A 19,715-nucleotide genomic window follows, 5' to 3' on the forward strand; every position below is an offset into this window, starting at 1 on the left:
GCGCGCGCGGGTCTCGCGAGACTGCGGTGGGCGGGGCCGGGCCGGGCCGGGCCGGGCCGGGGGGAGGCACAACAAACATGGCGGCGGCGGGAGGCGGGAGCGGCGCGGGGCGGCGGCGGTGAGTGCTGCCCGTCCTCCCCTTCCCGCTCCTTTCTGCCCTTCCGTCTCCTTCCCGCTCCCTTTCCCTCCCTCCTTCTCCTTCCGGGGCCTCCCTGTGCCGTGATGGAGCCGGGCAGGGGGCAGCGCTTGGGGAGGGCCGCGCTGCCCCGCCGGGAGCGGGGCCGGGTCAGCGGCGCAGCCCCGAGGCTGCTGCCTTGGTGCGGGGCTGAGGAACACGGGAATCAGAGGGATCGCAGAAATTACAGAGTGGCAGAAATCACAGAGTTACAGAAATCGCAGGGTCACTGTAATCACAGAATCAGAGTGGGTGAGGTTGGAAGGAATCGATCCGGGGCCACCTCCCTGCTCAGGCGGGGCCATCCCCGGGCACACGCGCAGGTTCTGGGGTATCTGCCCTGGGGGAGACTCCGCACCCTCTCCGGGCAGCCTGTTCAGCGCTGTCACCCTCACGGTAAAGAAGTTTTTCCTCGTTGAGGTGGAACTTGGTGTGCATCAGTCCCTGCCCGTGGCTCTGGTGCCACTGCTGGATCCCGGAGCAGAGCCTGGGCCCTGCTGGGACAGCCAGGGACAGCCAGGGACAGCCTGGGCACTGCTCTGACACCCGGGGACAGCCAGGGACAGCCTGGGCACTGCTCTGACACCCGGGGACAGCCAGGGCACTGCTCTGACACCCGGGGACAGCCAGGGCTGAGCGCCCTCCCAGCTGGGGCTCCTCTCCAAGCTGAGCAGCCCCAGCTCCCTCAGCCTTTCCTGGGCACGGAGATGCCCCAGCCCCTTCAGCATCTTCACTGCCTTTCCCTGGATGCTCTCAGGAGCTCCGTCCCTCTTGTCCGAGGAGCCCGGGGCGGGACACGCGGGTTTCTGGGAGGGTTCCCGTGCCCCTGTCCCTCCCATGAGGCGGAGGAGGAGGAGCGGGATCGAGGAGGCGTTCGGGGTTGGTGGCAGGTCACGGTGGCCACCGAGCTGTGCTCCACTCCCTCCCCACCGTCAAACTCCTTCAGGAGGACCGGGAAGGGCTTGGATGGAGTTTGGATTCCTTTCTGTGTTTATTTATTTGCTGTGGAAGAGATGGAACAGAGAACACTCCCCCTTTTTTTCCTAGAAGAAGGTGGGATGCATATGCTCTCAGTAAATTTATTTTATACTGTATACATGTTCTCATGGATACTTTATGCTCTTATAATTACTGCAGGATTACTTCTGACTGTGTGTATGAAACAGCTGGCTGTGCACCATGAACTGCTTTCTTCAGCAGCATTATTTAGGCAGAATATTTCATCCTGGCTGTTCTTTGACAGCAAACTTAGCTCACCTCAGTGCCCCCTGTTGAGTCCAGTAGCTGTGCCTGGGTAGAAGATGAGTAACCAGTGCCCTGCTGCTGGTGCTGTGGGTGTGTCAGCAGAGCTCGGGTAACACCCGGTGTGCTCAGCCCCTCCCTGTGTGTGAAACACGAGCTGGGCTGCTCAGTTTCTGCTAATTAGAATTGCATTTTCTGCTTTGCAGGGGTGACACAGCAAGGATCAGATGTGTGTCATCCTCCCCTGAGAAGGAGAGCTGCTGGCTGTGTAGCTCTGAAAGATGCCACATAAAATGACAGAAGTGTTTGAGCACACAGATGGGAGCTTTGGGTCATGTTCAAATTGTGGTGACTTCCCTATGCTGGTGTAAAGAAAAGGATGAGTGTTCTCAGGATAAATCAATGAGGTAGAGGAAGGAAGTTTTATGCAGTGGATCCCTATCCTGTTTATGAAATTTGTTGTCATTTTCTTTCAAAATTAAATGTTTCTTAAAAGCAATCAGTGCAGTCAAATAAGGTTGAGAGAACTGGGGTTGTTCAGCCTGGAGAGGAGAAGGCTTTGAGGTGACCTACTTGTGGCCTTTCAGGACATGAAAGGACACAAAAGAAAGATGGAGAGAGACTGTTTACAGGAGCCTGGAGTGACAGGACAAGGGGAAATGGCTTTAAACTGACAGAGAGCAGAGTTAGATGGGATATTGGGAAGGAATTGTTCCCTGTGAGGGTGGGCAGGCCCTGGCACAGGTGCCCAGAGCAGCTGTGGCTGCCCCTGGATCCCTGGCAGTGCCCAAGGCCAGGTTGGATGGAGCCTGGAGCACCTGGGACAGTGGGAGGTGTCCCTGCCATGGCAGGGGTGGCACTGGGTGGGATTTAAGGTCCCTCCCAACCCAAACCATTCTGGGATTCTCTGGAATAAGTTTTAGTGCCTTACCCAAAGGCACACACAGATCTGCTAACACAAACCTTTGGTGTTGTTTTGAATGGTTTCATTTTAAATTGTTATTTCTTATTATAATTCATGGAAAGTTGGCCTGGTCAGGACTCTGTGTTACACTGCCCTGTTTTTCTCTTCATATCTTCAATATTAGAGATATCTTTAATATTATAATTAATATCCTGATCTCTTTGTTTTATTGCAGGAGACACCAACAAATGGAACACAAATTAACTTAAGCCTACAGGAGGCTGTGACACCTGGAAGAGGGTAGGTAGGTAGGTAGATACATAAAGATGTGTTCTAAACTAACTTAATGATGATAATTAGTGCTGGGAATTGAACACACTCAGGTAAGATGGGAAAGAACATCCTCATGTGGATGCCAAAAATGAACAAACATCTGTAAGTTTGGACACACAGGAGAAGATATTTAAATGTGGTCTGGAAGTCAGAACTTGAGTTCCTGTAGGTCACCTAAGTACCTATTAAAAATAAGGAATATTCTTATTGAAATGGTCACATGGTAAATTATTTCTGATTATAATCTGCAGAAATAATGTGACAAACTCATTTTCCTTCCAAATGCATCCCAAACTCTGTCTTCCCAAATTCATTGTGAATTGGGACTCTATAGAAGTTTGTTATTTGCACTCCCCAAAACCAGCCTGACCACTGATTTCTGGGGAATATTTTAATGATTTCAGTGCAAAATAATGGACTGGAATAAGACTTTTACTCAGGATAAGAAAGTCAGATTTTGGGAGAACTGTGAAACAATGCTTTGTCTAAGGCTTCTTTCCAGCTTTGCTAATCACCAACATTCAGTTGTTTCCCCACATTGCAGCTCCCATAACTGACTGACCCAAATCTGGGGTTTTTGGAGCCAGGTGTTTATTGGAAAACAGAAGTGAGTGAGAAGTGTCCTTCAGGTGACATCCAGGAAGCAGAGGATGCAGTCTTTGAAAAACTTTTATTGGAAGTGTGATTGTTTTAATAAAATTTAGAACAGCAGAGTGTTAGATTCCTGTCTTTCAAACACAAATATTTTTCAGGTTTCTTTCTTATAACTGATGTGGGTTGGGAAGAGTAATGGACTCACATTTCCTTTTTATTCCCTCTAGGAAAAGTGGAGAAGCTGTGCTCTGTGCTTTTTATCTGACGTGTTGAGGTACATTTTGGAGCATGTTTGCTACTTAGCAGGGAACTAAAATCCAGGTATGATCCATTCTTTTTATTTTTTAAAAAGGCAGGTTGATTTTCATTACTATGTGTTTTTTAAAATTTTATTTACTATTTTTATTATTATGTTGTTTACATGTTGCTGAAAGGGATTTCCCCATAAATTGTATTTGGTGATCTTTAATGAGTTAAAAATTCAAAACCCAATATTCTTATGGTTGCAGATTTGCTCTTTGACTCAGTGTAGTGGGTCTAATGCTGGCCAAATGCCCATGCATGCACTAAAAATTATTTATTTACTCATTTCCTGCTGTGAGATATGGATTAGGAGGGGGAGGGCAAACCAGGCTCAAAACTTTAAATGGTATAAAGAAAACTTTATTAACAGAATTAAAATAAAAAATAAAATCAGAACAAAAAACTTTCAGAACACTTCTTCCCCAATACTCTCTTTTCTTTCCCACAGACAAGAAAGAGACAAAAGCTGTAAAGAGACAAAACCTGGGACTTTCAGTCAGTTTACCACCTCTAAAATAATCTTTCTTCAGTCCACCCAGGGAGAGGAGTCTCTCTTGCCATGCCATGGAGACTTCTCCACAAGAAGCAGTTCTCTTGTGGCTTCAGTGTCACAGCAAATCAGCTGCCAGGAAGGGAAAATCTGTTTGCAGTGTGAAAATCCCACGAGTTACAGCTTTCCCAAAGCTGCTTTCATGGGCCATGATAACTTATGGGGCACTATTTTATGGATGCATAAAAACAAAATTACTCCACTTTTATCTCTGGGAGCAGAGGTTTTTCTTCTTCTATCCCTGGGACAAAGTTTCCCATCTCTCTCTGTTCAAGGTTCTTGTTGGGTTACAGCTTTTCAGCATCCACACACTCCAGGCTGAGTGTCCTTCTCTCAGAAGCTGCATCCCCCCATGCACTTCATGAGCTACAGGGAAAAAACAAAGTCTGATAGATGAAAAATATATCTTCACCATTGCCTCACAAAAGAATTTCAGCCCAAGACTAAGGCATCTCCTCAATCCTCTCCCATCTAGAATTTGACTCCTCCTTCACTGCCCTCAGTGTCTGTGTTGTTTTCTCTACGTGTCTTCACCCTTTCCTTTTCCTGACTCAGGAGAGAATTGGTGTGTTCAGGTGCTGGGACAGTCCTGGCAGCACAGCCTGGTGGTGGCCAGGAAAATCCCAGCCCAGCAGTGAGCCAGCCTGGCCATGAGTGTAGCCACGCTATTTTCTGAAAAATCCCTTTCCCAGGATTTTTCTCCTGAGAAACTGAGAGGCCTCAGGAGCATAATGTAAACAATGGTTATCTGCTGCTGTGGAATGCAACAGGTGCATCTGGGATTGGTCTCATGTGGTTGTTTCTAATTAATGGCCAATCACAGTCAGCTGGCTCAGACTCTCTGTTCAGTCACAAGATTTTATTATCATTCCATTCCTTTCTATTCCTTGCCAGCCTTCTGATGAAATCCTTTCTTCTTTTATTTTAGTACAGTTTTAGTATATAATTTTCTTTTAATATAATATGTATCATAAAATAATAAATCAGCCTTCTGAAACATAGAATCAACATTCTCATCTCTTCCCTTGTCCTGGGACCCCTGTGAACACCACCACACATGAGAGGCCATCAGCCCCAAGTCCTCAGGGCCCAGCCCATTAAATGTGTTCTCATAGAGGCGTGTTCAGCTCTTCTAAGTGGTTTAAACAGGTGTCACTCTTCCAAACTAGCCTGCTGATTGGTTAACCAGATGTCAATCTTCAAATCTAGCCAGCTGATTGGCTCTTCAAACTTGGCAGCTCATTGGCTCCACCCAGTCCCCACAGGGAATCACCCCCTCAACTGAAAACCGGACTTTGTTAAACCACGACACTCAAACTGTGTGATAAAAGTAATTCTTCACTTAAAATCCAGCCCAAATCCTGAACTTGTTACTATGAATGCAGCCAAATTCAATGACACTTGTGTTCTGAAAACATTTTTCCTTCTAGGCACGAGAGGTTATAAATGAAAGAGTCAATATGGGGGAAAAGAAGGCAGAACCGTTGGATTTTGTGAAGGATTTTCAGGAATATCTGACCCAGCAGACCCACCATGTCAATATGATTTCTGGATCAGTTACTGGTGACAAGGAAGTAGAGACTCTCCAGGGAGGTGAGTTTTTTCCAGTATCATAAATTTGATATTTTTGAGAGTGACTTCAGTGTTCACAATCCAGGTAATGCTGCTGTATGGAAGCATTTTTGATAGTCATTTTTGTGTCACAAAGGATGTGTATGTAATGTGAAGATTGCCATAAGGAATCTTCACATTAATCCATTTGACAAAGGAGGCAAATTGATTACCTTTGTTTTAATCAGGGAATGTTTTTATAATTCTCTATATTTAAAAACCGAGGGCTGAGAGAAGCAAAAGCTCTTTGGCATTTGCTCACAGTGTGGCAGATGGCATCCCACAGATTGTTCATTAAAATCTGTGTTGCATTGTTCACAGCTGGGACAGAAGGTGATCAGAATGGCCTGGATCATCCTTCTGTTGAAGTTTCACTGGATGAAAACTCAGGAATGTTGGTGGATGGCTTTGAAAGGACTTTTGATGGGAAGTTAAAGTGTCGATACTGTAACTATGCCAGCAAAGGAACAGCACGGCTCATCGAGCACATCAGGATTCACACAGGTATGGGATCTTCTCTCTGCCTGCCTGGGAGCCCTTGGGGGTTTGCTCTGCATTGGGATTTCCATGGCAGCAGTTGGCAAATTCATCCTGCTCATCAGTCACATGACAGGGATTTAGAAATTGAGCTGGCACTCGAGATAGGAAGAGTAAGAAAATTTTTGATTTCAGCTCCTGAACGCACATCAGATCCTTTAGGCACTTCTGACATTGCAGACTTGGATCTGTAACTCCTGGGGGATCAGCCTACCAAGGGAAAATCAGAAGTGCTGAAGTGCTGCCTTACAAAAGTGTTGGCTGGCCTGTTATTATATGTTACTCACATTAACTTTTTAAAACTTTGTATCTATACATTTCATTTGATAGAAGAACAAAGTTCTGCATGTGCACAGGAGATGATGGTCTCCCTGGTCATCATCCCATCTGGAAGAGAATTCATAACAATAACAATAATTAGCAATAATTGGTGGGCCTTTATAGTCTATTTTTATAAAGGAATGCCCTGTACCTATTTAAACTGTGCAAATCCCTACTGACATTTATTATTATAAGTAACTATATGGGAGTAAAGTTTAGCATGAAAGCTTCAATGTAAATTGAAGGGCCCTGAAATATTTAGTTTTTCTGTCGTGAGAAAAGTTAAAAATGTACATGTTCCTACACAGAGATTTACAGGGTCTTTTCTTCCTCTGTTGTTTAGCCATGCAAATATTCCTGTTCTGCACAACATCCTAGATGTGGAAGTACAAAGCATAGTAATAAAAATAAAGTTATTGGTAGAATATTCAAATGTGAGGGCATACCATCAAGTTTGTGTCTGGTATCAGGAGTGAACAGAAAAATTATCAACTGTGGCTTGTTAAAGAGCATTTGCCACTGTTGGATGTATAAACCTGAAAAGCAAAACTGTCATAAAAGTTAAAATATCCTGAACTGTTCTGAAAGCTCCAGCTTCATGGCAAATGAGAGAAAACAAAAATAGGTGCTTGTGAACTCTGTCAAGTGTATCACACCAATACAGATGACTTCAGGGTGTTAAACAGAGCAGAAAAAAATCATGTCCTGCAAAGAATGAAAGTTTTTACAGATTTCCAGTTGATGTGATTGTAGCTCTCTCAGATGCAGTTAATCTCCTCAGATTCTCACTTTGCTGGGAGCCATTCCTTCCACACAGGAGCTCCCTGGGTGCATTTTGGGAAAGCTGGAGCTCCTTCACTGGCCCTGCAGTGCTGGCTTGTTTCAACAGGGCATAGTGGGGTAGGAAATGGCAACCAGCCAGAAATCACAGAGTTCTGAGGTTCAGATTCTGAAAGACCTGGTAAATTCTTCTCTTTTGTCTTCTAGAACAAGAAAATAGTTCTTTTGGTTTGGTTTTCCTGGTTTGGTTTGGTTTGGTTTGCCTGGTTTGGTTTGTTTTTTCACTCAAGGGAAGAAGATCCAAGGCCTGAGTGTTGTTTGCCTGGGAGGCTGGCAGAGGGCCAGGAGATGCTGCTTGTGCTGTGAGGGCTCAGATGAGTCAGCACTAAAGTGGGGAAGTGGCAGCTGCCTCACAGCCTCAGAGCAGTGTAAATAAACAGGTACAGCATCCTGGACTTGTGCCAAAGGAATTGTGACCAGGCATGATCGTGCAACCATCATTATTATCATTATTAAGTGCAGCCTACTGCAGGATTGGCTTCCTGCTGGGTCTGACAGCAGGTAATGAGTAGTTCACCAGCTGTGTTGTGCTACATGTGATGCAAAACTTTTATCTCTGTGCAACCAGTTTAGAATGAAATCAGATTGACAAACTCCCTGCATTCACACAGAGTTTGCCAATCTTCTCATACCATTTTATCAAGTCTCCAGATCTTTACTCATCCTTGTGTGTACATATATGAGTGCAGAGAGATGCTCATGGAGAAATCATGGTTTTGCTTGGTGCTAAGAAGGTACTTAGAGGTAGCACAAAAATTGATTTCTTTCCTCTTGGAGAGCCAGTGATGTAGGGGGAATAAAAGAAATCTGTTTGGTATCTGAGACTGTGATTCCAAACTCTGGAATGCTCATCAGTCACATGACAGGGATTTAGAAATTGAGCTGGCACTCGAGATAGGAAGAGTAAGATGATCTTTCATTTCAGCACCTGAACACACATCAGATCCTTTAGGCACTTCTGACATTGCAGACCTGGATCTGTAACTCCTAGATCAGTCTACCAAGGGAAAATCAGAACTCCTAAAGTGCTGTTACAAAGCTGTTGTCTGGCCTGTTGTTATGTTATTCACATTAACTTTTTAAAAAATCCTCAGAAAACTTTGTATCTATAAATTTCATTTGATAGAATAACAAAGTTCAGTATGTGCAAAGGAGATGATTGTAGGAATGATGGTCTCCCTGATCATCATCCCATCTCCCATCTGGAAGAGCACACAGCTCTCCTGGGAGTACCTGGCTTTTGATTTCTGTTCCAACTCTTTAGCCAGAGGATCCTTTTCCAAAGCTCAGTCCTTGAGTGGCTGTGTGTGTGTGTGGGTTATTTAGGTGGTAGTTCCAGGGTGTTTAGGAGTAGGGATGTTTGGGAGGTCCCATGTCGAAAGCGAAGGAAGCCAACCCACCTTGTCGTTGATCAGCATTGAATTTGATTTATTGATCAATCAGCCACTTTATATAACAGTGTTAATTAACTTCATGCATATTGCAAAATCCAAGCTCATGATAGGTTAACAGAGAAAACTCTAACCCCTCCTTTTGTTTTACAATACCTATGATTTGTTTATTGAAAACAGGACCAGCGTTCTCACTGTGATATGAAAAGTTCCCAGAACCTCCATATCTGTTCCCAGAGTAGCTGTCTTTTCCCAGAGAGCCCAAGGACAGAGTGTTTTGCCTGTTATGGGAAGACTGTCTGAGAATCTTATTGTTTATAAAGTGGTGCTTGAGAGAGCCTAATTATTTATAGAATCAAGCCTGGGAACTGCTTTACAACTACCTTTTACTTTTCCCTCAACTGTATACCTTCATGGCCTCTTTCTTTAAGCCATGCTAGAACCAGACTCTCCACAGTCCCAGAAGGATACCCTCCCTCAGAGTTCTCCTGAAGAGCAGTGACATTTTGGTGGTACAGAATTCCTGTGCTCCCCTGTGCCCTCCACGGCTGAGGGGGAGCCGGCACCACACAAACATCACTGCACTCAGTCCTTGGTGTTGTCGCTGCAGTTCCCAGGCAGGTTGGTGTGTTACCCTGGTTCCCCTCAGGATTTTTCTGTGTGCTGCTGATCCCTGGGTGGGGCAGAGCTGTCCCAGTGCTCCCCACTCCCCCAGGACACCCAGCTGAGCTCGAGGCTGGCCGTGACCGAAGCTGCACCAGCGGCTCCCAGCGAGCCGCACACAAAGCCTGTTCCAGGCTCCGAGGTGCTGTGGGCTAACCTGTTCTGATTTTCCAGGGGAGAAGCCACACAGGTGCCACCTGTGTCCCTTTGCCTCGGCCTACGAGCGTCACCTGGAGGCTCACATGCGGTCCCACACCGGGGAGAAGCCCTACAAGTGCGAGCTGTGCTCCTTCCGCTGCAGCGACCGCAGCAACCTGTCCCACCACCGCCGGCGCAAGCACAAGATGGTGCCCATCAAGGGCACCAGGTCCTCCCTGAGCAGCAAGAAGATGTGGGGGGTTCTGCAGAAGAAGACCAGCAATTTGGGCTACAGCAGGAGAGCATTAATTAATCTGAGCCCGCCCTCCATGGTGGTGCAGAAACCAGACTACCTTAATGATTTCACCCACGAGATCCCCAATATCCAGACTGAGGCGTACGAGAGCATGGCAAAGACCGCTCCGAGCGGGGGCTTGCCAAGAGATCCACAGGACCTCATGGTGGATAATCCTTTAAACCAGCTCTCCACCTTAGCAGGACAGTTGTCCAGTTTGCCGCCTGAAAACCAAAATCCAGCCTCTCCTGACGTCGTTTCCTGTCAAGATGAAAAGCCTTTCATGATACAGCAGCCTGCTGCACCTGCAGTAGTTTCAGCTGTGTCAGCAAATATCCCTCAGAATTCCTCTCCAACCAGCCCTGACTCCCGGCCCGCACACAACCAGAGGAACTATAGTCCCGTGGCAGGGCCCAGCAGCGACCGCAGTGCCCACACCAGTACTCCCAGCATCAGCAACAGCCAGCCCAGCACTCCAGCTCCAACCCTGCCAGTGCAGGACCCTCAGCTCCTGCACCACTGCCCACACTGTGACATGTACTTTGCAGACAATATCCTTTACACCATCCACATGGGATGCCATGGATTTGAGAATCCTTTCCAGTGTAACATTTGTGGGTGTAAATGTAAAAACAAGTACGACTTTGCTTGCCACTTTGCAAGAGGCCAACATAATCAACATTGACTGAGAACATGCTTTTGTTTAGTTTTTTAACATATTACAGTCTATTTTTCATACTTGCTGATGGAAAGCTTGCACATTCCCATAAGGAATCTTCACATTAATCAGTTCGACAAAGGAGGCAAATTGATTTCCGTGTTCTTGTAAAACTTGCCAGGGAAATTTTGTATCATATTCAGTTTCTGTTTTATATGTAGCCTTTCAAAAAAAGCCAAGAGTGCTGAAGGGTTGGAATGCATTTACATGCTGTGGTTGCTAAATTTAAGTTGCTTGCACTTAATCCCAATAAACATTCTGCAAGTGGAGAAGCAGAGCGTGTGTCCTGAACCACAGGAGGTAATTCCCAGATTGTTCACTAGGCAAGACAAGATGGATTATCCATAAAATAGGAAAGGTCAGTGCAATGACACATCATACAGAGACAGGACAAGGAGGAATGGCTTCATGGTGACAGAGGGCAGGGCTGGATGGGATATTGGGCAGGAATTGTTCCCTGTGAGGGTGGCAGGCCCTGGCACAGGGTGCCCCTGGACCCCTGGCAGTGCCCAAGGCCAGGCTGGACATTGGGGCTGGGAGCACCCTGGGACAGTGGAAGGTGTCCCTCCTTTAAGGTCCCTTCCAACCCCAACCATTCTTTGACTTTGGAGAAATCCTTAAAAACCTGGCTACTCAAACAAACAGAAGCAATTTTCACATACAAAATCAGTTTGATGTAAAAGTTGCTTTAATCTGATGAAGGTTAATAAGAAGTTTTTGTTTAGTATAGTCTAAACTCTTCATGCTAGGACTTAAACACTAATTTAACTGTTAGCACAAAAGTAGAAGATAACAGGTTATTGTGAATAAAACTGGTAGAAAAGAAAGAGCTAAAAGCCTGTCATTCATGAGTTATAAAAACAAAAAAGTAAGAAACCTTATTTTATCTACACTCTACAAAATTTTCCATGTCATTGTTTTTTCAGGAGGCAATTTTTAGAGAGATAATGAAGAGCCTGTAGAACTAATATATATTCTGTGAGATTTCTAACTGCCTTAAACTGAGTTGTACAGATATTTAAAATTTGCACAATTAGACTTCTGTCCTGCTGATAGAAGTTCTGATAGAAACAAACAAGAAGTTTACAAATCAAACTCCTTTGTTCAGTTTTATGTTGGGCCAGGCTACAACTGAGAGGTTGCCTGTATTTTTGGGAGTTGTATAATCCAGTTTAGTGTGAATTTCAGCTGACTTGGAGGCCTGGTTTGTCCCCTCTCCCAGGTTTGATGTCCTTTGGGTGTGCTGGGAATGAGGGGAAGCAGCTCTGGCTTTTTGGGCTCCATGTAGGATGCAAAGGAAAAACTGACTGACTACACTGAAGTTGTTTTTAGGAATTGTGGATGGCAAATAATAACTGAAGTTGTTTATTCTGTTTCATAGTGTACACTCATCTTTAGAAGCCCTCAGGCTAAAGGACAGGCACTTTAATATAAACCTGAGTAAAACATCTAATTAAAATGAATAATAACTTTATGTGCTAGATAAGAATTTGAGACATTAAAAATAAAGGAAGAACTGTTACTTTTCCCATATTTAGACATGCACTTTTACCTTGGTTTGTCCTACTTGAGACCAATTAAAGCTTCCCTTATATATTTCCCTTTTCCTATCAGCAAACCATGTTTTGTTAAAAGCAGGGAGATTTTATTAATGTTCCACAAGTCAGAGGTTGGAATCTCAATAGAAAATGTTTGGCTTACTCAAATTAATATTTTTATGCTAAAACTTCCAGAAACCAATGGAAAAACTTACAGTGATCAGGGTGAGATCAATGCAGGAAAACCACCTGTGTAAGAATTTTAGCTGTAGAAGTAATTTTGACTTTAATTAAATAGAAATTTGGATACCAGATGTGTTTCTGTCTACCTGACTGACCTACAGTTGAATTTCTGTGCTTGAGGAACTGGGTTCTTTCTTGGCTGTGCAGTCTTGAAGTAATGAGGTCAGAAATCTTGCACTGGAGTGGTTCCAGTGTAGTGAAGATGAACAATAACACTGTCATCCCTAAAAATTGCTTTGTTTTCAGGCCTGGTTCAGAATTTGTTCTGCTGGATTTTTAAGACAGAATGTGATTTTCATTTTTCATCAGGACACTCTGTAATTCCAAAATATTTCATTGTTGCTTTATACTTTTTAGATTTATAAGTAAAACTGCAAGTCTGTGCGTGTAAACATCTTTATTTTAAGGAGTAAAAGCTGACTGAAGTGGAATCCAGTTAGAAGTTACTGCTCCTGGACAGGTTTTGGAATCAAAATTTTTTCCAATTAAAGAGGGCAGAAATGGTGGATCACACATTGGACAATTCTACAATTTACCTTTGGCTGAAATGTAGTGTTAAGAGAAGACTGGAAGATTTACAATTATTAATTTAGGGAAGTGGTTTTCCTTGCCTTTTTGGTAGGTGGTGCACTCTGAGCTCTGGCATTCCCAAGGGAACTTGTGGCCTGCTGGAGCTCCTTTCAGGGAGCTCCTTTCAGTGCTGAGTGAGCACAGCAGCCACGTGCTCCTGCCTTGTGGGTTTTCCTTGCTGGTATCCTGGGGACAGTCATTGCCCTGGGCACACATGTGGTTTCTGACCTCTGGGGCTTCTGCTCACATTGTTAGAGGCTTCTCTTTGTCTCTTGATTTGGTGATTTAGAGAAATGACTCCTGAGCCATGATGGCCTTGGGCAGAATCAGGGTAGGGCACTGATGGAGGAGTTGGGAGCAGGAGGGATCCTGCAGGATCTCATGGCAAAGGGGCCCTTGTTTAGGAGGGGATCCCACTGTGGGGAATGGCCATTCTGAACAACAGAACTCAGTGGGAAAAAATCTGTCCCCAAGCCTTGCAAATGGATGTTGGGAAGGATTTTCCTGCTGCTGCCCGGACACCACTGGTTCTGCTCTGGAGTAGACTAGCTGGGACATCTCTGAATGGTTGAGGAATGAAAAAACTCTTTTCTCTGTTTCTTTGGGCAAACTGCTCATTGCAGGGGGTTCTTGGGCAGCAGCAGCAGCAGCTTTGGTGCTCATGCCCTGGCTCTGCCCCCAGAGCCCTGGGCTGGATCCCTGTGTCCTTCCCAGGACTGGGATCCTGTTCCAGGATCACTCTGTGTGTTCAGTTGGCCAAACACTGCCCTGCCATCATTGTCCCCTCCTGTCAACTGAGCAGCTTTGGAAGGTGTATTTTCCTATGTTTCATAATTTATTCATACTATTGACTATAATTTAAAGTCCAGAGCTGGTACTGGCAAATTCTTTCCAAGTGTGATCCCTTGCACAAGCAGGCCTTACCCAGAGTCAGGGAGGGAGATTTGTCCAGGATTCTGGGATTGAGTCCTTTGTTAAAAGAACTTTTCATATTGAGTCCTCCATGTGCTACTCTGCACTCACTTGTTTTGGTGTTTTTTCTAAAAACCCAGATGCTCACATTATAAGGTAATGGGTGATTAGCATTTTAACTGTTATTAATGGAAGTTTGGAAAGGAGATGGAATTTTTCCATAGCTCAGCTCTGTTCAATTCTGTTAAAGTTGCAAAACATAAACCTTGTGGGGGTTTTGTTTTTATTGTCACAGATTATTTTATAGCTTTGTGGGCATTTCTAACATACACTGTTTAACACACACTCAAGTTTTGAGACTGAATATTCCACTGAACATTTGAATATTTGAACATCTTCATTATCTCAGTTAACATTCAACTGTGAAGGAGGCAATAGGAAAAATATTTGTTTTTTCACAGACACCTGTTTAGACATAAAATGTTGATTGGCTTTTTAATATAAAACTCAGTGCTGGGACACCTTCCAGCAGTATTTTCCAGACAAATAATTTGTTAATGTTTGTTTTGTTCCAGAATGTTTTGGGGGTTTGCTTTTTGTTTCTTTTTGACAAAGGGAATGTAATTTAGAAGTCTTCACTGGCAAGTTTTCTACTAACTTTAAGCTTCTTTGAAAATCTACAGCAAATGATGTTCTGCTGCAGGAAATCTCTCTCCTGCTAAAGCATTTTTCATTGAGCAATCTTTGTGTATGTGCTTCTAAGTACCTACTTTGTTAATAATATGTACTTCAGTGTAAAGAGCAGATTTTATGCAAAAATGAAAGCTGTTAGAGTTGTAAAATAAATTTTAATGTTAGTGAACATTTCTGAGATGACAAGGTTAATTCTGAAATAACTCTATCTCGTGTAGTTCATGTTGTGAAGCTTTGCTTTTGTAAGATATGAATAAAATAACACTTTCTAACTAGGTCCTATGTCAGTTTTTAATTGCATATCCTTCCAGGGGTGGAGCTGGTGATTTCCCTGGTGCTCCTCCTGGGTTAACTCTTCCTGATTCTGTGAAATTTCAATCTCAGGATGGTTTGCTCTTGGCTTGATCTCCACAGCCAAGAACAGCTTGGTTAGACTTGATTAAAGTGTTTCTCTTCCATTTCATGGGGAGAGGAGGCACAGGGGCTCCAGAGAGGGGAGCTGCACCTCAGATCTCAGCAGCAGTGCTCAGAGTCCTGCATTTTAATACTTGGGACTCCTAAACACCGAACATTCTCTGTGTCATTATTTTAAAATATATTTATTTACTACCTTGGTTGCCTCCTGTTGGAATGAAGAAATAACACTTGTAGCAGGGTCAGAATATTGGCTTTTCAAAGTCTTCCCTTGCCTCAAGTCTTCCAAAAATTCTGCTTTCAGTTTGTTGAGTTCTTCTGCCAGGCTCTTCATCTCACTCGGGAGGATGTTTTTACCTAAAACAAAATTGAAGCTGAACTTTTAACTTCATGCTTACAGAAAAAAAATCACAGAACCACAGAATATCCTGAGCTGGAAGGGACACAGAGGGATTGAGTGCAGCTCCTGTCCCTGCAGAGGCTCCCCAGCAATCCCACCCTGGCAGTGCTGCCCAAGCTCCTGGAGCTCTGGCAGCCTCGGGGCTGTGTCCATTCCCAGCACTCTCTGGGGAAGAACCTTTCCCTAAATCCACCCTAAACCTCCCTGGCCCAGCTCCAGCCATTCCCTCCTGTCCCTGTCTCAGGGAGAAGCCTGAACCCAGGCACACAGCTGAGCTTTGCAGTTAAGGACACTGAGCTGCTCCTCCTGTAAATCTGCCCCTGTCCTTACTGCCACGTGTCCCAAAACAATATTAAAATCCTCTAAAATGCTGCTCTGTACTAAATGGCTTTATTAAAGCTGTAATTAATACAGTTAATAAACATGATGCTGGTTTTTAAACCTACAAATTTCTACGTTAACCCTGACCAGAGCTGTGAAGGTGTTGCCTCAGGCACAGCTGCTGGGACAGGATCCTGGACAGTTTATCCCAAGGGAATTTCAGGGCTGTTTCCCAGTGCCAGCTGGAGCTGGGATGGGTGGGCAGGGCAGATGGGTACCTTTGGCATCCTGCATGGCCTCAGAGATGGCTCTCCTGCACGCCTGGTCAGCCTGATGGACAGCACTGGCTGCACACATGGCTCGAGCTGCCTCCTGGCCAACCAGCAAGGAACAAAACAAACAAACAAACAAACAAACACTGAATTTACTTGGCTTTTGAAGTTCCATTTGAGAACAAAACATTAGCAGCACCTCAGGCTGGCACCACTGCCCCAGGTGCTCCAAGCCCCAATGTCCAACCTGGCCTAAATTAGTGTTTAAGTCCTAGCATGAAGAGTTTAGACTATACTAAACAAAAACTTCTTATTAACCTTCATCAGATTAAAGCAACTTTTACATCAAACTGATTTTGTATGTGAAAATCGCTTCTGTTTGTTTGAGTAGCCAGGTTTTTAAGGATTTCTCCAAAGTCAAAGAATGGTTGGGGTTGGAAGGGACCTTAAAGGAGGGACACCTTCCACTGTCCCAGGGTGCTCCCAGCCCCAATGTCCAGCCTGGCCTTGGGCACTGCCAGGGATCCAGGGGCACCCTGTGCCAGGGCCTGCCACCCTCACAGGGAACAATCCCAGAGCTGTGCCCTGTGTCCCAGCAGTGCTACCTTCTGCTCTGTGTCCTCCTCATTTGGCCTCTCTGGATTTTCCAAAGCAGTGACCAGCAAGTTCATGATCTGCTCACTAAAAAACAAACAGGGTAAACCATGGCAATCAACAGATACACTTCTTTTCTTTTCTAATGATGCCACAGGGAAAAAAAAAATTGAAAAGCAAGATTTCAGTTAAATTTTTAAGGCAATCAGTGAAATAATCTGAAATTAAACAATTACAACTCAAATTATTACAACTCAGCCTTAGCATTTCAGACAACTTGCACAGATTTTCAGTGAGAGGGCAGGAATGCTGTGAGTTTTGAGGATGGTGGCTGTGAGCTCCAGCAAACCTGGATTCTGTGTAACTGCCAAAAATCACCACTGGGAATACTTTGTACACATTGTGCAGATTCAATAAGAAGCATCTACCACTGAAAACAGCACTTAGGGAAAACTCTGGCATCAATCAGCAACATACTCATCCTCTGAGATGCCATCAGAACTGCTCAGAATGAGGCTGTGCTGCTCCCAGGGGTTTTTCCTGGGATCTGGCATCTCTATTTTCCTTGCCATTAATTGTATGGTTTGCTCAGGCACAGGGTCACTCCTGAGGCGGTTCCTCTGCAGGCAGCATTCCACTGGACACTCCAAAAATAACTGGCAGAAGCCCAAGGAATCTGAAAAGAACAGAACCAGACATAATTTTATCCTTAAACAGTTCAAGTAACAATTTCTGAGAGCACCATGCAGGAGAAAGGCTCTACATGAATGAGCAGTTTATGCACTGCTTCTGAGCCAGACATGAACACAAATCTGGACAGGCAACAGAATTTTACCTTCAAGGCTGCTCAAGAAATGTGTGAGACAGAACCATGGAATTGTTTGGATTGGGAGGGATCTTAAAGTCATCTCATTCCATCCTTGCCATGGCAGGGACACCTCCCACTGTCCCAGGTGCTCCCAGCCCTGTCCAGCCTGGCCTTGGGCACTGCCAGGGATCCAGGGGCAGCCACAGCTGCTCTGGGCACCCTGTGCCAGGGCCTGCCCACCCTCACAGGGAACAATTCCCTCCCAAAATCCCATCCAGCCCTGCCCTCTGTCACTGGGAAGCCATTTCCCCTGCCCTGCCATTCCATGTCCTTGTCCAAAGTCTCTCTCCAGCTCTCTTGGAGCTCCTTATGTACTGGAAGGTGCTTTAAGGCTGCTCTAGGAAGGGTTTTACACAATCTCCCAGTTTATAATAAGGCAGTAACAAGGTTACATTGATTGCTACTCTATTACAGGTACCCAGCAATCAGAACAACCCACGCTCCGGGAGAGCACGTGAAAGAAGGCGCTGAATTTCCCACAAACATCCTCACGCCGAAGATCAGGGAATAAATAATTACATTTGCGGGCCAGCTGGTACACCTCGTAGCGCATGCTCTGGTAATAGAAGTTGTCATCCAGCAGGAGGACGAGCGGCCGGGAGGCGGCTCCGGTGTCCCCATCGGGGGCGGCCAGCAGCCCCTCCCGGCGGCAGCAGCGCAGGAAGCGCGGCCAGCCCGGCTGCGCGGGGCCGGGCAGCGGCGCCCCGGTGAGCAGCGCCCGCAGGAGCCCCTCCAGGCACTGCAGCAGCTCGCGGCGGCTCTGCTTCCAGCCGGGCAGCTGTGGGGAGAGGAAGGCGAGAGATCACGGCCTCCATCGCCGCCGCTCAGCGCTCCCGGCCCCGCGCCCGCCATGAGGGGACCCGGACCGGCCAGGCCGCGTCCCGTTGCCAGGCAACCGCGGTCGCACGCGATGACGTCACACCGGCGCGCCGCACTGACCGATGGGGACGGGCTGGTGCGGAAGGCCTCGGGGGGGATGAGCTCGTCGTAGGCGAGCAGCGCGCAGGCCCAGCCCCGCCGCTGCGGCAGCCGGCGGCTCAGGGCGCGGCCCAGCGTGGACTTGCCGGCCGCGGGCAGCCCGCACAGCAGGCACAGCCCCACCCGGGCGCCGCCGCCGCTCTCCCGGTGCTGCCGCTGCTGCTCCGCCGCCAGTGCTGCGGGTCCCGCCGCTTCCGCTGGCGCTGTGCGCATGCGCCGGGCCCTCACCGCGGGGCGCCCCCTGGCGGGCGCGGTGCGAACGGCAGAGCCACGCACGGCCCCTCAGACCGGTTCTGGTTTTACCCATTTTTTACCCTTTTGTGGTTTTACCCATTTTTTACCCAATTCTGGTTTTAACCCATATTTTTACCCAGTTCTGCTTTTACCCATTTTTTACCGGTTCATGTTTTTACCCAGTCTTTATCCGGTTCTGCTTTTACCCATTTTTTACCCAATTCTGCTTTTACCCATTTTTCACCCAGTTCTGCTTTTACCCATTTTTTACCCGGTTCTGTTTTTTACCCATTTTTCACCTAGTTCTGCTTTTACCCATTTTTTACCCAAATCTGGTCTTACCCATTTTTTAGCCGGTTCTGGTTTTTACCCATTTTTCACCGGGTTCTGGTTCTGGTTTGACCTATTTTTTTACCCCTTTGTAGTTTTACCCATTTTTTACCCAATTATTCTTTTACCCGGTTCTGGTTTTTACCCATTTTTTACCCAATTCTGCTTTTACCCATTTTTTACCTGGCTCTGCTTTTTACCCATTTTTTACCTGGTTCTGTTTTCCCCATTTTTTACCCAATTCTGCCATCACAATAAGCACAAGAATTCTCTTTAGCTCCCCCTGGAGTGTCAAAGGCTGAGCCCTCCTCCGTGCCCCACGGTGCCTTTTGTGGTGATCACAAAACAAAGATACAACCACGTGTGCTGCCCCTGAGGATTTATTTTAAATTGTCATGTAATAAATAAAATCAATGTTATATCATACTTGAGGTCTAAATGACAGGGATATTTAATAAGAACAGTTTGAGATTCTGAGGGGTCAAAGAAGAGGACACTGGAAGACACAGATTTTTTGCCAGCAATCTCTTTTGGGTTCTTTTTTCCAGCTCTTCAGTGATGTGGCCATCTGATGGTTGGAAATATTCTCTCAGTGAGGCAACTCTGTAATTTATTCACTGTTTTTCCCAGTTTGCACTCTGAGATTTGCATGAGCACAGCCAGGGCGTGCTGCAGTGCCCAGGGAAGGAGGATGCACACCCACAGCTCTGTTTGGGCAGTGAGGTGCTCTCTG

General features: G+C 45.8%; 2 protein-coding genes across 7 annotated transcripts; one reads left to right on the plus strand and one right to left on the minus strand.

Annotated features, from left to right (window-relative positions):
• Nucleotides 1-76: 76 nt before the first annotated feature.
• On the plus strand, nt 77-14,846 carry IKZF5 (IKAROS family zinc finger 5). 6 transcript variants are annotated; one of them, XM_059476698.1, is made up of 6 exons: nt 77-118; nt 2,557-2,625; nt 3,476-3,569; nt 5,532-5,694; nt 6,034-6,216; nt 9,639-14,846. In XM_059476698.1, the coding sequence occupies exons 4-6, from the start codon at nt 5,562-5,564 to the stop codon at nt 10,580-10,582; spliced, it is 1,260 nt and encodes a 419-aa protein (XP_059332681.1). In that variant the 5' UTR covers nt 77-118; nt 2,557-2,625; nt 3,476-3,569; nt 5,532-5,561; the 3' UTR covers nt 10,583-14,846. The 6 variants fall into 6 exon arrangements, with proteins under 6 accessions (XP_059332681.1, XP_059332677.1, XP_059332682.1 ...); XM_059476694.1 differs by having other exon boundaries at nt 81-118; nt 2,557-2,621; XM_059476699.1 differs by having other exon boundaries at nt 104-118; nt 2,557-2,629.
• PSTK (phosphoseryl-tRNA kinase) lies at nt 14,841-18,631 on the minus strand. The gene is made up of 6 exons (XM_059476702.1): nt 18,380-18,631; nt 17,960-18,218; nt 17,050-17,248; nt 16,584-16,659; nt 15,985-16,078; nt 14,841-15,342 (listed from the first exon to the last, which is right to left on the minus strand). Exons 1-6 carry the CDS (start codon nt 18,629-18,631, stop codon nt 15,155-15,157), a joined length of 1,068 nt encoding a protein of 355 aa, XP_059332685.1. The 3' UTR covers nt 14,841-15,154.
• Nucleotides 18,632-19,715: the final 1,084 nt, after the last annotated feature.

The sequence above is a fragment of the Ammospiza nelsoni genome, chromosome 8 (genome assembly GCF_027579445.1).
Source record: "Ammospiza nelsoni isolate bAmmNel1 chromosome 8, bAmmNel1.pri, whole genome shotgun sequence".
In the NCBI taxonomy this organism is placed as follows: Eukaryota; Metazoa; Chordata; class Aves; order Passeriformes; family Passerellidae; genus Ammospiza; species Ammospiza nelsoni.